The 18,124-nt window shown below is 46.7% G+C and overlaps 2 protein-coding genes across 3 annotated transcripts in view; one reads left to right on the top strand and one right to left on the bottom strand.

Annotated features, from left to right (window-relative positions):
• The window catches only part of FNDC1 (fibronectin type III domain containing 1), a 392,429-nt gene that overhangs the window by 287,971 nt on the left and 86,334 nt on the right, over positions 1 to 18,124 (top strand). The window lies entirely within an intron of this gene.
• LOC138680734 (zinc finger MYM-type protein 1-like) lies at positions 13,549 to 17,257 on the bottom strand. Its single transcript, XM_069768011.1, has 2 exons — positions 17,187 to 17,257; positions 13,549 to 16,202 (listed from the first exon to the last, which is right to left on the bottom strand). Exon 2 carries the CDS (start codon positions 16,189 to 16,191, stop codon positions 13,549 to 13,551), a length of 2,643 nt encoding a protein of 880 aa, XP_069624112.1. The 5' UTR covers positions 16,192 to 16,202; positions 17,187 to 17,257.

The following is an 18,124-nucleotide window of genomic DNA, read 5'->3' as shown; positions in this document are numbered from 1 at the left end:
GCTGCCTGCTAACTTGGTAAGTGGCATGTCATGGTCACTGGGGAGGTGAATGTGAGAGGTTGTGGGTGTTGTGGGGGAGAGGGGACAGGGCAATGGGGGGTAAATGTTTTCATGATTTGGCACATTCCTGGTGCTAGAACCTCAGCATTGTACATTCCTTGTTCATTCTTAAAGGGACACTGTCACCTGAATTTAGAGGGAACAATCTTCAGCCATGGAGGCGGGGCTTTTGGGTGTTTGATTCACCCTTTCCTTACCCGCTGGCTGCATGCTGGCTGCAATATTGGATTGAAGTTCATTCTCTGTTCTCCGTAGTACATGCCTGCACAAGGCAATCTTGCCTTGCGCAGGCATGTACTATGAAGGACAGAGAATGAACTTCAGTCCAATATTGCAGCCAGCATGCAGCCAGCGGGTAAGGAAAGGGTGAATCAAACACCCAAAAACCCCGCCTCCATGGCTGAAGATTGTTCCCTCCATATTCAGGTGACAGTGTCCCTTTAAGGTTCTGGACTCTGATGTGCCATACATCATTTTCTAACTTCCCTGTGAAACGCCATCTTAAAAAAATCTGTAATAACAACCTGACAGAATTATATATATCAGAAAAGTGATCACCCCAATGTAATTATATCAGAATATAAGTAGAATCCATAAGACCCCGAAGGGTCGACTTGTGGGTATACAGCCCTGAGAGAGCATTTTGGGGACCGGGTTGTGGTCACAGCTCCCACTATTGCCAGAGAGTTTCCATCTGACAAAGGGGTGCCCCAAAAGCGGCTCTGAAACAGCTTCCCAAACTGTGGAGTCTGTGCGCACTCACTGCCTATTCTCCCATGTTTCCCAGGTCGCTCCACCACCCGTATCCGCCGTCTGCAGAATACAGATCGCCATTATAGGGCAGAGCAGGGCTGTGGTCACAGCTCCCAGTATAGCCAGATGGCGCCCATCTGACAATGGGGTGCCCCAAAAGCTGCTCCCGAACTGTGGGGTCTCTGTGCACTCACTGCCTGCTCTCCCAGAGGACTGTGGTCAGGACGCTCCACCACCCTTGTTTGCGGGCTGCAGAATACAGGTCACCATTGCTGTGGTGACAGGACCAGCGGGGAGACACTCTACTCAGCTCATTACTATGATATAAAGTAAACTGAAAGTAGCAATAACTATATATCATAAATAATGATAAAAAATATTTATGTCTGTCCTCCAGCGCTGTGCTCTGCACTCCTCCTGTACTGGCTGTGAGCGTCGGTCAGCCGGAAAGCAGAGCGGTGATGTCACCGCTCTGCTTTCCGGCCGCTGTGCTCACAGTCAGTACAGGAGGAGAGCAGAGCACAGCGCTGGAGGACAGACGGCTGTAGGTAAGTATGTACTGTTTGTTTTTTTTTACTTTTAGGATGGTAACCAGGGTAAACATCGGGTTACTAAGCGCGGCCCTGCGCTTAGTTACCCGATGTTTACCCTGGTTACCGGCATCGTTGGTCGCTGGAGAGCGGTCTGTGTGACAGCTCTCCAGCGACCAAACAGCGACGCTGCAGCGATCCGGATCGTTGTCGGTATCGCTGCAGCGTCGCTTAATGTGAAGGTACCTTAATTGTGAGCATAGGGGAACATCAGCAGATGATGCGCTGTGATTGAAAATAAATGTACCTACAAAAACGAACACTGATATTGCTATATGGAGACCAGTCCTGCAGACCATATAAGAGATCACAGCACAATTACAGATAGTTACTTACAGCTGATGTTCCTTCTCATGGAGTTGTTCACTTTTCCCGTCTTTTCCATCTGGCCCAAACCGACATGACAACTTCCCCAGCCAGGACTCGGCTGCAGAGAATACAACAAAGACACATCTGACTTCTCACATTTCCAGCATCGTCCATATTTATGCCGAACCAGTACAAACTCCTCATTCTGGTAATTCCAATACTGAGCCACTGCTGCCACATGTGTCCTAGAGCACATGCTGTGTGGTACAATAATGGCTCCTTTTACCGCCCCACATGGTAATGCCACCACTGTGCCTCTCTAGATAGTAAAATTCCCCCCTAAAATATATTAATGCTCTGTGCTAGTGCCCTCCACATTTTGTCTCTAAAAAGTAATAATACCTCATATTCCACTTTGATGGTCACAATACATAGTAACATAGTAACATAGTAACATAGTTAGTAAGGCCGAAAAAAGACATTTGTCCATCCAGTTCAGCCTATATTCCATCATAATAAATCCCCAGATCTACGTCCTTCTACAGAACCTAATAATTGTATGATACAATATTGTTCTGCTCCAGGAAGACATCCAGGCCTCTCTTGAACCCCTCGACTGAGTTCGCTGGTGTGTGAAGGCAAGCAGGTACTGGTCATCCAGGTGAAGGGGAACACTGAAGAAAGCGTTGATGAGATTGACCACTATGAACACTGTTGCTGTGGTTGGCACATTTGTGAGCAGAGTGTGCGGATTTGGCACAATTGAGGTTTCAAATACCGTAGCCTCGTTCACGGCACTCAGGTCATGCACCATTCTGAACTTGGCTGGTTCTCCTTTTACAGTCTTTTTCTTGACCGGGAAAAGCGGGGTATTGCAAGGCAATAAGCAAGGAATAATGATTCCTATTTCCAGGTAGACCTTCAGTTGGTCAGAGACAGCTTGACTCTGGGTGATGGACAGGGGGTATTGGGCCTTACGAGGGTATGGCGTACCTGGCTTGAGTGACAACCATACTGGAGCAACTTGAAGTTCTCCCACGTCTTGGGGTCCCTTGGACCATAGACTTTTCTGTACATCTAATTCTGCTGGAAGTTTGAAGTGTTCCTTCATGATTGGCCAGAATGCACCACCTGCTTTTATTTCCATTATGGCCCAGAGATTATTCCATGTTGCTGCATATGTTCGCTGATTCTGCTGCATTCTTCTGTAAAATGGCATAGGATGCATCTCTGGGTCTGGCAGATTATTCAGAATACTGGTCACTTGACTTGGGGTGAAGTGTACATAGTGTAAGGGTGGTGCCTTTGTCTGCCCCTGCATTCTTGATGCCTCTGGGTTTCTTTTCTTAGTACTGAGGAGCATGTATGATGTTCCCTATTCACCTTCATCAGAGGAATAGTTGCGATATTGTGTGCTGGGGTCATGCACGGGCTGATATTTGGATTTAGAAGTTGCTTTTGTGTTTGAGGATGTTCCCTCCCTTGACTGGAGCTGTGGTAGATTATAGTTCCATGTTGGTGTGAATGTTGGCATCTCTGACCAGTGCTGAAGTTGTACATTATCAGCAGATGGAGATGTCTGTCCTCCCCCTCTGCACCCCGGGCTGAGCTGCCTGCTGCCTGATGTGTCTAAGGCTAGGTTCACACTAGCGTTGCGCCGCCCTGCGTCGGCGACGCAACGCGCGACGCACGTAAAAACGCGTGCGTCGTTTTTGACGAAAATCGGACGCACAGAAAATGCTACAATGTAGCGTTTTCTTGCGTCCGACGCTAGCGTCGGAAACGACGCACGTGGCGAAAAACGCCACCAAAACAACGCACGCGTCCCCTATGTTAAACATAGGGGCGCGTCGCCGCTGCGTCGCCGCTGCGTCGCCGGCGCAACAGCGACGCACATTGGCGGAACGCCAATGTGAACGTAGCCTAAGGGCTGCCTGCAGTACTGTGGGCAGGGAGGTTTTCACCCTCTTCTCCTGATATCATAACTGGCAATGGCTGTGCTGTTCATGGGACATAGAAAGTGCCTTGTGCTGTCAGCACTGGATATGGAGACACAGCCGCTTAACGAAGGAGAAGGTGGAGGAGGAGAGTTGTGTGGAGAAGAAGGAGATAGGTGTGGCAGAGAAGGAGGAGGAGGAGAGATGTGTGGCAGAGAATGAGGAGGAGGAGGAGATAGGTGTGGCAGAGAAGGAGGAGGAGAGAGGTGTGGCAGAGAAGGAGATAGGTGTGGCAGAGAAGGAGGAGGAGAGAGGTGTGGAGAAGAAGAGCAGTGTGGCAGAGAAGGAGGAGGAGGGCTCCAGAAGTTATGGAAATTTGGTTTGGATAAATCTATACCTGTGTGTGCTGTGGCCGTTCCCAATTAGAGGTTTTTTTTTTGCGTGCTCAAGAATGACACTGTACATCCACGGTGACAGAATAACATTCCATCAATATTGCTGGTTTATTGTACATACATGGTTTTATAATTGCATATAGAAAGGGGGTGGTTAGGGGTGGTTACTTAATTACCATATTGTTGGGTTTCAATTTTATTGGTTATCTAAATATATATGGAATATTGTGATCGAAGCATATATGAATGCTGAATAAGCAACTTAAGTGTAACTGTCATCTTTTCTGCAATTAGAACAAAGTTGAGACATGCACTCATCACGTACAGTAGCACATCTGGTGTTGTTCCACTTTTTGCCTGGAAAGTCCCAATACATGTCTGGTCTGCTTTATGTGAGTTTATGTCAGCCATTTTAAGCAATTGATTATAGTGTATATATTAGCTGTGAGTATATATGAGTATATATGCAAGTGAGAGCTATATGAAAAAAAAACATATATATATACTAGATGGTGGCCCGATTCTAATGCATCGGGTATTCTAGAATATGCATGTCCACGTAGTATATTGCCCAGCGACGCAGTATATTGCCCAGCGATGTAGTATATTGCCCAGCGATGTAGTATATTGCCCAGTCACGTAGTATATTGCCCAGCCACGTAGTATATTGCCCAGCCGCGTAGTATATTGCCCAGCCACGTAGTATATTGCCCAGCCACGTAGTATATTGCCCAGCCACGTAGTATATTGCCCAGTGACGTAGTATATTGCCCAGTCACGTAGTATATTGCCCAGCCACGTAGTATATTGCCCAGCGACGTAGTATATTGCCCAGCGATGTAGTATATTGCCCAGCCACGTAGTATATTGCCCAGTCACGTAGTATATTGCCCAGCCACGTAGTATATTGCCCAGCCACGTAGTATATTGCCCAGCCACGTAGTATATTGCCCAGCCACGTAGTATATTGCCCAGCGACGTAGTATATTGCCCAGTCACGTAGTATATTGCCCAGCCACGTAGTATATTGCCCAGTCACGTATTGCCCAGCCACATAGTATATAGCACAGCCCACATAGTACGGTATATTGCCCAGTCACGTAGTATAATGCCCAGCCACATAGTATATAGCAGAGCCACGTAGTATATTGCCCAGTCACGTAGTATATTGTTCAGCCACATAGTATATTGCCCAGCCACATAGTATATAGCAGAGCCACGTAGTATATTGCTCAGTCACATAGTATATTGGCCAGCACAGAGCCACGTAGTATAGAGACTTAAAAAAAAATAAACATATACTCACCTATAGCCCATTGAAGTCCTGCTATACTTACCAGCCGCCGCCTTTCTCGCTACGCGCCACGCTCCCGAGACCGCTCCATTGCAAGCTGCAGCTTTCGGTGCCAGGGCTGGTTTGAGCAGGACCTATGATGACGTCACGGTCACATGACCGTGACGTCACAGCAGGTCCTTGTCGCACACCAGCCCTGGGACGGGACCTCACCGGAAGCATGACATATTTTTACTATTGATTCTGCATAGGCAGCATCAATAGTAAATAGTTGGGGACACACAGGGTTAATAGCAGCGGTAAGAGAGTGCGTTACACCACGGGCCGTTACCGCTGCCATTTACCCTGTGTGAGCGGTGAGTGGAGGGGATTACGGAGCGGGCGCCGGGCAGTGAGTGCAGGGGAGTAGGGGAGGGACTAATCGGACTGTGGCCGTCGCTGATTGGTCGCGCAGCCATGACAGGCAGCTGCCGAGACCAATCAGAGAATGAATAACCGTGACAGAAGGACAGACAGACGGAAGTGACCCTTAGACAATTATGTAAAGTGGGGCAAAAAAGTATTTAGTCAGTCAGCAATAGTGCAAGTTCCACCACTTAAAAAGATGAGAGGCGTCTGTAATTTACATCATAGGTAGACCTCAACTATGGGAGACAAACTGAGAAAAAAAAATCCAGAAAATCACATTGTCTGTTTTTTTATCATTTTATTTGCATATTATGGTGGAAAATAAGTATTTGGTCAGAAACAAAATTTCATCTCAATACTTTGTAATATATCATTTGTTGGCAATGACAGAGGTCAAACGTTTTCTGTAAGTCTTCACAAGGTTGCCACACACTGTTGTTGGTATGTTGGCCCATTCCTCCATGCAGATCTCCTCTAGAGCAGTGATGTTTTTGGCTTTTCGCTTGGCAACACAGACTTTCAACTCCCTCCAAAGGTTTTCTATAGGGTTGAGATCTGGAGACTGGCTAGGCCACTTCAGGACCTTGAAATGCTTCTTACGAAGCCACTCCTTCGTTGCCCTGGCGGTGTGCTTTGGATCATTGTCATGTTGAAAGACCCAGCCACGTTTCATCTTCAATGCTCTTGCTGATGGAAGGAGGTTTGCACTCAAAATCTCACGATACATGGCCCCATTCATTCTTTCATGTACCCGGATCAGTCGTCCTGGCCCCTTTGCAGAGAAACAGCCCCAAAGCATGTTTCCACCACCATGCTTTACAGTAGGTATGGTGTTTGATGGATGCAACTCAGTATTCTTTTTCCTCCAAACACGACAAGTTGTGTTTCTACCAAACAGTTCCAGTTTGGTTTCATCAGACCACAGGACATTCTCCCAAAACTCCTCTGGATCATCCAAATGCTCTCTAGCAAACTTCAGACGGGCCCGGACATGTACTGGCTTAAGCAGTGGGACACGTCTGGCACTGCAGGATCTGAGTCCATGGTGGCGTAGTGTGTTACTTATGGTAGGCCTTGTTACATTGGTCCCAGCTCTCTGCAGTTCATTCACTAGGTCCCTCCGCGTGGTTCTGGGATTTTTGCTCACCGTTCTTGTGATCATTCTGACCCCACGGGGTGGGATTTTGCGTGGAGCCCCAGATCGAGGGAGATTATCAGTGGTCTTGTATGTCTTCCATTTTCTAATTATTGCTTCCACTGTTGATTTCTTCACTCCAAGCTGGTTGGCTATTGCAGATTCAGTCTTCCCAGCCTGGTGCAGGGCTACAATTTTGTTTCTGGTGTCCTTTGACAGCTCTTTGGTCTTCACCATAGTGGAGTTTGGAGTCAGACTGTTTGAGGGTGTGCACAGGTGTCTTTTTATACTGATAACAAGTTTAAACAGGTGCCATTACTACAGGTAATGAGTGGAGGAAAGAGGAGACTCTTAAAGAAGAAGTTACAGGTCTGTGAGAGCCAGAAATCTTGATTGTTTGTTTCTGACCAAATACTTATTTTCCACCATAATATGCAAATAAAATGATAAAAAAACAGACAATGTGATTTTCTGGATTTTTTTTTTCTCAGTTTGTCTCCCATAGTTGAGGTCTACCTATGATGTAAATTACAGACGCCTCTCATCTTTTAAAGTGGTGGAACTTGCACTATTGCTGACTTACTAAATACTTTTTTGCCCCACTGTATATAGATATATACTGTATATATTTCCATCACATTTCCATCCATAATTTATTAAATGTGTGGTTAATCAGGATTGGTGTATACTACAGGTTTACACAGGTGTAATCATATTAGGCTATAGCACAGGAAAATTAATTTGTTCTCCTTGAGATACACACATTGTCAGAATAGCCTGCCTGATCAGAATAGGCTACATGCCCTAATTTGAATTTCAAAAGTTTTGCTCATTTCTAGAAGGCATGCTTATAGTTCTGTTTTGTACTAATCCATATTAAAGGGAACCTGTCATGTCCTTTGTAGCATGTAAAGTGTCCCCAGTGCGTTGTTAGTGATGCAATGTGCATCAATAACACATTTTTCCCATTAAAATTGGCGCTGTAATCCTTATAAAAAAAAAACACTTTATATAGTTATTTCTTACCTGGTCATTTAGTCATAAGGGTGCGCTTCATTGCATTCATTGTGCAGTGTTTATTGTCTTGCAGCACTTGCACAGTGTGTATTGGGGGAGCCGCGTTTGCACCTTATGTAAGTGATGACCCGCAGTTGCACATTGTCTACTGGTTGCCGGTTGTAAGTAGGTTGTGGGATGCAGTGAAAAACGGGAGGCAGAGCAAAGGTTAACAAGGTGAAATGGAAAGTCCGCTAGGACCATGGGATACTCTGTACCAGGTCCGGCGGTACTTAAAGGGGTGGTCACAGAAGCGGTGACTCAGTCCGTAGCCCTGGGCATCCAATTAAAGCGGATGAAGTGTGGTTGACAATAAAGTCTATGGGGAAATGTTCGTGATGCCACCTGTAGTACTCAGCCAGGGATGGCCGACGCTGCTTAAAGGGGACCACTGGGGCTGATGGTGTTGCAGCAAGTTGGTACAGCTTCCCACAGGTAGAGCTTAGTCCCCAAGGCTACTGGTGAAGTTGGTAAGGGATGATAGACAGTGGGGTGCAGGACTGAAGGTGCAGGGAAATAATTGGAGGACACAGTGATTGTACTTTCCTTTACCTTTTACTGGTGAAGTGCAGGTGTAGTGCAGGGCACATGTTACAGGTGTTGATGGGGTCCGGGCAGCTATGAGGTAACTTGGGATCCACTTAACCAGGTGGGTTCGGAGGTCTTCCTTCTGCGCTGAATTCTCTGTCCCTTGCTGCTTGAAGCTGTACACAAGCTCCTTTCAGTGTCTGTTACTCCTAACCCATATGGGTGACAGCATGACCCTTTCATGGGCCCTATCTTCTCACTAGCAACCCCAGGCTCCTCACTTGCTGTGGTGCCTCCAGGTGTTAGATGGGCCAGGAGACCTGCCCTCCGGTTCTAGTTGCTGGGCCTTTAGTACCCATGCAACCACGGACTCTGGTGTCCAGTTTCTTTTGCGCTTAATCCTGGGAAGAGCTCAGTTAAAGCCTCACTCCCAGTCTCTCTCCTCACATGCTTCCTCTCCCTTCACTGTCTCACACAGAACTCACTAACCCCGCCTCCAGGCCAGAACTTATAGGGAAGCTATCCTGAAGCCAGGTTTAGAGCTCCCCCTTCTGGTCTGGAGTTAGGACGGTGTTGTATGTTTGTGTTACTTGCCAAGGAGATCCCTCCTTACCTCCAGGCATAACATCACCCTCTTTGGAGGAAGGCAATGCCATTGTGGCAACCGGACTCCTGGGGTGCCGCAGTAACAATTTAATAAAGCAAGGTATTCACTCCTCGCAGGAAGGTTAATGAATAAAGGAGTGATAATAGGGGTAGCAACTGTAAAACAATAGCAGTCCAAATGAAGAATTATTGTGTCCTGTATGGTCCTCTGCAGCAGATGATCCCATAGAGGGTGTGTAAAACCGGCAGCAGTAGGGCTATGTGCCCAGATGGGGTCCTTTAAGCAATGGTACATCTTCTGGCAGCAGCGGTCAGTCTCTGGTACCTTCCGCTGAGCCCCTAGTCCATAAGCACGTGTGGCCAAAGCAAACAAGGGCGCGGCACTCTGAGTCGAACATAAATGGGTAAGAAGCAAGTGACAAGCTAGACCGCAAAAGTCTGTCCGGTACTCGGCCTTCTCTCCTCTGCATGTGAGCGGTACTCACAGTCACTGAGCGCACGGCACTTCTGTCTCTGGCAGCTACTGAGCGCACCGCACTTCTCACTGCAGCGGTCCCACTAGAAGCAGCGGGGACCAAGCAACGCAGCCCGTTGTGGCACCGATGCTTAGAGGAAGGAGCACACTGCTCACCTGGCTGCATGCTGCTGCTGATTCACGCTAAACTACCCGCGGCTGTGCACGCTTTGCTATTTAAGCTGCCCCTCCTACCCAGGTCATGAGGTTAGTCCGGGTCCTCATTTCTTCCCCCAAGCAATGAGAGAGGCAGCCTGAACAGGTCCGGACCTGGTTCGCTACAGGTTCCCATGGCCCGATCCTCCTCCTTACACTCACCCTCTTCTTTAGCTCGCCATTCCACGGGTGAGAGTTCTTGCAGCAGGCGTTGACACGCTTCCATGTCTCGAATGATCCGCTGCCAAATAATCTGGTCTTGCTCATAACAATTAGGAGGTATTCCAGTTGCCATTTTTTCTGTGCAGCATAAGACAGGTTGGGTAATCAAGTCAAGTTGGACAGTTGAGGACGGGGATGCGTCTGGGTTTGGTGGAGCAGCCGTATTGGGAGTTACAGGCTCTCGTACTTCTCCTGTGTCAGTGGGTAATGGACTTTCCAGGTCAGAGGATGAGGCAGGTTCTTCTTCTTCATCACAATCATGTAAAGAACACCATAACTGGTAAGGCTAACTCAGTACACGTGTTCCGTTATGTCCTGGATGAGTGAGGCAATGCAACGCATGGAAAGCTTAACAGGACGGGGAGCAACTGCTGACGTGCAGGGCCTGCGGCACGTGACTGCAGGGGGTGGAACCTGGGTCGGAGAAAGCCACAGCACTCCCGGAGAAGACAGCAGAGGATGGCGGGCACTGACAGAACAAGGGAAGGTCAGGAGAGCCGAGGTCAAAACTGAGAGGTCAGCGAGGTACAGGAGCGAGGTACAAAAGAGGAATCAAATACAGGCCAAGTTTCAGAAACTAGAGAGGGCAGCAAAAGTACCAGGGGGACAGGCAGAAAGAATAGTCAGAACGGAGCAGAAGTTAGAACGGAGCAGAAGTTAGAAACCAGGCAAATCAAATGAGCAGTACAGATCAATAAACAGCAAAAATGGGGGACAGAACCAGGTCAGTAACAGGATAACACACAAGAGCAGGCACAAGGCACAAGCACACAAGGGTCAAACTACTCAGCCGAGGACAGAAGTACAACTGACAAAGACCAGAGCCCAGCAGAGGCAATATAAAGCCCTAACACAGCCAGAGAGAGGCTGAAAAGTCTTAACCCCTGAGGTCCCAGCGAAAACTTCCAATCGAACCATGACGAATCAAAGGTTGCTGGAATGGACACTTTGGGAACACTTGGCCCTCTTCCTTCTCTTTCGGAATCTTATTACAGGCACGGACATAGCATCTTTCCATGGACTATTCGGGTAGGGCCCCCTTCTTTTCCCTCAGGCTGGACTTCATAGACAGATCCCTCAATTCCAATTTGGCATTTCACCTGGTATGGAGTTTGTTTCCATCGATGCTCTAACTTGCCTCGAGGCCGCTTGTCTCGGACCAATACTCGGTCCCCAGCCTCGAGGGCTGTCCCTGGCAGAAGCGTCATCACCTGGTACTCAAGTTCCTGAAACCTCATCTGTACTAGTCTGCAAGTGATGTTGATGTTCACGGACCCAGGTGGACACCCCTGTCCGTGTGTAGTCCTCCTCTGGGTCCAACTCCAGCTTGGTAATCTCTTGTCTTTTTTGGCCGAACAGCAGGGTATATGGCATGTATCCGCTTGTACTGTTCACTCAGTTGTTGTATACCCAGACCAACTCAGCTACATACTCAGGCCAACAGACTTTTTTGTCTTCCTCCAACGTTCTCAACATCTGAAGCAACGTCTGGTTGAAACGTTCACAGGCTCCATTCCCCTGCAGATGGTAAGGTGTCGTCCTGGACTTTTCAATGCGATACAGATGGTGAAGCTCCTCCATCACTCGACCTTGAAAGCAGGCACCATGATTGGAAAGAATTGTTTTCGGCAACTGTACACCCAGATGAAATCACGGCAGATGGCCTGCACAGCTGACTCAGCCGTCTGATCCCGGGTTGGAGTCACCACAGCGAACTTCATGAAGTGGTCGGTCGTCACAAGGCAATGTTCATATCCGAGATGAGTGGGGCCTATGGTCAAGTAGTCGATCAGTAACAGTTCTAGAGGCACGGAGGTCACGATGGTCTGAGTAGGAGCCCTCTGTTCAGGAGGTTTGGCTAATTAACAACTTCGGCATTATCGATAGGCATCCTCTACCACAGTCTTCAAATGGGGATGATAGACCAACTTCTGCAGCAACCGGAAAGTCTACTCTGGGCCAAAGTGGGCTCCTCTCTCATAAGCTTCCGTGGCCACCTCACTGATCAACTTTTCTGGCAGTACCACTTGCCATGTGACTCCCAACTCCTGTACTAACTGCACCTTCCAATACAACAAGCCATCTTCCAGTTGGAGCCTCTACCACTGCCAGAGGATCTGCAATTTTCCTGGGGACAGGGCATCTCTCTCACTTCGGCTGGGGCGCTGCTTCAAAGCCACCCACCGTCTCAACTGAGCGAGTTCCCTATCTTCCTGCTGGAGCTGCACCCAATCATCACAATATCGTCCCAGCATGTGTTCCCGACACCTCTCTGATCTGTTCCTGCATCACCGCCATGCAATATTGTATCGGTATTTCGCCATACGGGCCACCCATCTTTGCTCCAAGGCCCCCAGTTTCACATTTTCCAGATGGGCCAGAGGACTGCTATCGGTGCGTACCAAAACTTTGGACGCTGACAGATACTTGGTGAATTTCTTGGTCATTGCCCACACTAGCACCAGTATTTCTAGCTTGAAAGAACTGTAGTTATCTGGATTTCATTTGGAGTTGTGGAGAGATCTACTCGCATATGCAATCACCCACTCTCTTCTGTCCTGCATCTGTGACAATACGGCATCAGAGTGAAGGATGAAGGGTTACGAGAAGTCAACATAAGCCAGAACGGGTGCTTCCGTCAGGGCCATCTTCAGGGCTTGGAAGGCTTCTTCCTGGCTGGCTCCCAACTGGATGATCTGATTCTTTGCACCAGGTGGCATTCCTTTCAATAACTCCAGCAGCGGATTAGCTATATGAGTGAATGTTTTCATGAACCGTCGATAGTATCCAGTAAGTTCCAGAAAGGCCCATACATCCTTCGCAATCTTTGGGGTTCGGGGTGGGCCAGTCCTGCACTGCTGCTATCTTCTCTCATGCAGGCTGCACCCCCTCAGCAGATACAACATGTCCCAGATATTCAATTTGCTTGCGGAAGAGGTGACGCTTTTGTGGCTTCACTTTCAGGCCGTGTTTCTGCAGTCGACTGAGCACTTGCTCCAGCCGCCGGAGATGCTTCTCAAAGGTAGCCATGTAGACAATGATGTCATTCAGATAAATAAGGGTGGCTTCAAAGTTCAGGTCTCCCAAACATCTTTCCATTAGTCATTGAAATGTCCCAGGGGCGTTGGCAAGACCAAAGGGCATCTGATTGAATTCAAACAATCCCATGGGTAGAATGAACACCGTCTTTGATCAATAATGGATCTGGGGATGAGAAGTACTTTGCTTTCCACAAGGCAGACAATGACTCTTCAATTTGGGGCAAGGGATACAAATCTCGCACCATGCAGGCATTCAGTCGCCTATAATCAACACAGAAATGCCGGGTCCCATCCTTCTTCCGCACCAGCATGATGGAAGCTGCCCACGGACTTTGACTCTCCTGAATGACTCCACTGCAGTGGCGTAGCTAGAGCTTTTGCCGCCCGGGGCCGGTCCCGAGTTTGGCGCCCCCCCCCCCCCCCCCCCGACTCAATACAAAGGTTACCAAAAATAGTCAGGACAACACGCACAGAAAAAAAACTCTTTATTGTTTAACTGAAACTTTAAATTGTCACTTTGGGAGTACAGTTGATTTCAAATATTTTAGAATTTTACTTTTCTTGCCTTTCTGTTTGCAAAATCGTTGATAACATCATCAAAGTCTATTTCTTCACTCAGCTGATGTTCAATAGACAGAATGGCCATATTTCCTAAACGCATGGCGCTCATTGTGGATCTTAGGTAATTTTTAATCAGCTTTAACTTGGAAAAACTCCTCTCACAAGTAGCAACACTTACAGCAATAGTAAGAAAAATGCGAAGGAGTATGACAATATTTGGAACTGAGTTCTCTAGACTATATTTTACAATAAACTGCAACAGTTCAAGCGGACTGTCCTCCTTCCATGTCTCTTTTTTGTCTTGTGTAACAGCAACATAAAGAAAACTTTTAAGCCTTTTTCTCTCAATGAGGAACTCTTCCTTATTAATATCATCGTGATCTTGATTTAGCTGACACTCATACTTATCGTCCAAAAGGTGTGATGGAGTAAGGAAGGCATATTTTTCAGCAAGAGCATGAAGCTGTTGAAATCTTGTTGTGATTTCTTGGATCACTCTGTCCAACGAAAGGTACATTTCTCTCATCAACTCCGTTTCATATGGCAATGCAGCGTCTTGCGATTCTTCACCTGCCATCTTTTTTTTCTTTCTAGAGCGGCGATCCATATCTATTCCCAAATCTTCACAAATTTCTTTTGCATAAGCTACTGAATGCTTAACTAATTCCTCTCTGTTTTCTGTTAAAAATGCTTTTAATGCTCCAAGTTTTGTGTCACATTGTTGGATATTTAATCCTTTGGTCTGTAGGTAGACCTGTGTGTCATTAATTTCTTTAAGCACAGATTCCCACAGGCCAAGAAAGCACAGGAAGGAAAAAGATTGTAATGCAACAAGTAACACACCAGCATCTGACCTGGTAACTCTATTTTCTTCTTCACCAGTTAAATGTTCTACAGCCTGTAAAATTTTGGAGTAATTTTTTTTCACTGCACTCACAGCATCTCCCCGTGCACTCCACCGAGTTTCTAATACACGCTTGACACTTTGACCAGTGACTGAAATCAGAACATCCCAGCGATGGGTAGAAGAAGAAAAAAATGTGAACAAACGCTCCACAGTTCCAAAAAATGTAACCGAACTCAGTGCAACAGAAGCTGCATGTACACCTGCCAAATTCAGTGAGTGATTTGTACATGCAACAAATTCAGCTTTTTTGTTTATTTCCTTAATGCGTCTCTGAACGCCAGTATGTTGACCAGCCATTACAGCAGCATTATCATATGCTTGTCCTCTACAATTTTGGATGTCAATTCCGTATTTTTCTAATTGTTGCAAAATCACAGTTGAAATACTCTCTGAAGTTTTACCTTTTATTTCAATAAAATCAACAAATGATTCCACAACCTTAACTTCTTTTCCATTGATCATAACGTAGCGTAAAACTTGGCACATTTGATCCTTATGAGAAATATCAGGGGTGCTGTCAAATATCATAGAAAAATACTTTGCTATTTTTACTTGCTCCACAACTTTGCTTCTTACTTTCCCTCCCAAATTTTCTATAAACTCATTCTGAATTGTAGGAGAGAAATATGATGTAGCAAACTTTTTTCCAAACTTGATTCTTAGAATATGTTCACGTAGCACTGGATCATATTTCGCCAACAAATGAACTAATTCTAAAAAATTTCCCTTTTTTCCAGTTGATTCAGGTTCGTAATCAGTCTCATGATGGATTACTTCTCTGTGACCCCGTAAAGCCAAATTTTGTTTAGCAAGGAATCTAATGATATCCAACAATCTTGCAAGTATCTCCCTCCACTTCTTCACATTATTTTCTACTTCTTCCTGTACTTTTTTATCAATTGTTACGCCACGTTGGAGTCCAATTTCTAACTCCTTCCATTTTGTGAAACATTCTACATGGGCCACACTAGATTCATGGTTGTATACTTTAGGATTAAGTTTCCACCATGTGTTGAATCCATTCACTGAATCAAAATTAGACTGACTTGTTTCTGCATCTGCAAATAGTCTGCAACAAAAGCAGTAAAGGGCTTTTTTGGAAGGAGAGTACAGCAACCATGACCTCAACATTTTTTCATTATTTGGCAGAGTTTTAAAAAACCAGTTGCGTGTAAGTTTTCTGTTTTGTCCCTTGATTGATGCTCCCTCACGAACCACTTCAGCAAAGTCTGAGTCTAGATGCTGAACCACTGATGCACCTTGACGTACCAGTAAGATCCTTGTATCATCATTAATTTTACTTGGCCAAAGACCAACATCCTTTAAATCAATAGCAGGAATATTTTGATCGTCACACTCCTCATTGCTTCTTGAAGTTGAAGGAGCACTTGGGTCAATGTCTTGGTCATCACACTGCTCATTGGTTCCTGAAGTTGAAGGAGCACTTGGGTCAATGTCTTGGTCATCACACTGCTCATTGGTTCCTGAAGTTGAAGGAGCACTTGGGTCAATGTCTTGGTCATCACACTGCTCATTGGTTCCTGAAGTTGAAGGAGCACTTGTGTCTGATGCTGTGAATTTAGGAATCTCCTCAGCAACAGGAGTAGTAGTATCGTGGCTGAGATATTTTAGTAGTGCACCTTCATTTTTTTTCAATTCTTCCTCCTTAGCCTTTTTCTTTTTTCTAAACATTGCACCACTTTCTTTTCTTCGCTTCATTTTATCTAAGCCTAACAAAATAACAAAAAAACAAAGTTAGGTCAGACAAGGACCCGGGCCACCAGGATGGCACTCCTGTAGCCGGCATAAGAGCGGGACTGGTTGCAGACACTCCAGCATTCCCAGAATGACTTTCTGCCTACGTCTGGGTGCTGCTACACACAGTCCCGCCCTCCCACCAAATGACCAATCGGCCCGGCAGCGGAGTAAGTTGGTAAAGCCTGTACGCTGAATTTGAATTTTCTATGATGCATTTTTTAGAATAAAAAAAATGCAGCAGAAATAAGACCTCAGATCATGGACAAGTTAAATTCTTTCGCCGAATCGCCGGTGAATGTTACCATCACATGATCGGGACTGCAAAAAAAAAAAAAAGGTCTGCTTACCACCAATGTGACCGCTGGGACCACAACGCGATTGCTGGGACCACCAACGTGATCGCTGGAACCACCAAGACCTCTGGGACCACCAACGTGACTGCTGAGACCTACAAAGCTTTTTTTGCTCAACTCTTTTTTTTTTTTTGCTCACACAGGGTTAATGCCGGCGGTAACGGACCGCGTTATGCCGCGGGTAACGCACTCTGTTACCGCTGCTATTAACCCTGTGTGACCAAGTTTTTTACAATTTACAACAATAGTTAAAACATCTAATGTTAAAAATAATAATAAAAAAAAAAAAACATTATATACTCACATACGCCGCTTTTACCGCTCCTCGCGAGACAACCGCCACGTTCCGTTGGCATAGATCGTCTGGCAGAAGGACCTGCCGTGACCGCGACGTCATCACAGGCCCTGCGTGCCTAAAATATAAAGTATAATGGGGAACACCTCGTTCTCCCCCCCCTCAAAAAAAAGTATAAATAGATAAGAAAGTCTGAAGGACCCTAAAAGTGGTGTGTAAAGAGAAACTGCAAATGCATAAATAAAGTGCATAAATGCGGCCTCCCCCTTATCACCACACCGGGCGGCTGCTGTCCGGCGGTTGCTCACCTCAGCCTGGTGCGATCCTCTCTGCCTCTGATCTGATGTGATCTGCTGCTGTGCGGACGCTCAGAAATCCCCGATGCTTCCTGGAATCGCTGCAGTGACACTGACAGGAGATCGAAAGTGAAAGTTACGGGTAATATAATAAAAGATGCGAACTCGGCTTCAGGAAAATGGCCACCGCGATCTCCATCTGCACACGCGCGGCATCCCGCGGCCATTTTCCTGAAGCCCCGGGAAGCCGAGCACTACCATCTGTGCATGCGCGGCCTCCGGAAGATGGCCGCCGCCAGCGATAATCCGTGGTATAGCGCAGATCGCGCTCGTTTTCTTCAGCCAGCGCCGGCTGCGGCCCGGTGACCCACCCCCCGCATTGTGCCGCCCGGGGCGGCCCGCCCCCCTTGCACCCCCCTTCCTACGCCACTGGGAGTATAATAGGGAACCTGAGTGTTAGCTTTCGGCAGATTATGGCAGGACCCACTTTTAACGTCATAATCACAAGCATTTTATCTGGAACTCAATCTAGACCCAAAAATATTAAATTAATGTACACCGTATTTATTTTCTCTTAAAAAAAAAACAGAAAATGCAAGCTAGGTTGTTATAAGTAGAACTAAGGGTACCGTCACACAGTGGCATTTTGATCGCTACGACGGCACGATCCGTGACGTTCCAGCGATATATCCGTGACGTTCCAGCGATCTCGCTGTGTCTGACACGCTCCTGCGATCAGGGACCCCGCTGAGAATCGCACGTCGTAGCAGATCGTTTGAAACTTTCTTTCATCGTCTAGTGTCCCGCTGTGGCGGCATGATCGCATGGTGTAACAAAGGTGTGCACGATATTGTATACGATGTGCGCATAGTAACCAAAGGCTTCTACATCGCAAATACGTCATGAAATTTTCGCTCCAGCGTCGTACATTGCAAAGTGTGACAGCAGTC

The sequence above is a fragment of the Ranitomeya imitator genome, chromosome 5 (assembly GCF_032444005.1).
Source record: "Ranitomeya imitator isolate aRanImi1 chromosome 5, aRanImi1.pri, whole genome shotgun sequence".
Classification (NCBI taxonomy): Eukaryota; Metazoa; Chordata; class Amphibia; order Anura; family Dendrobatidae; genus Ranitomeya; species Ranitomeya imitator.
This window is presented reverse-complemented; position numbering and strand designations above follow the sequence as displayed.

Excerpts from the sequence above, each read along its gene's own strand:
- LOC138680734 (XM_069768011.1), bottom strand. The coding sequence starts at position 16,191 with ATGAAGCGAAGAAAAGAAAGTGGTGCAATGTTTAGAAAAAAGAAAAAG.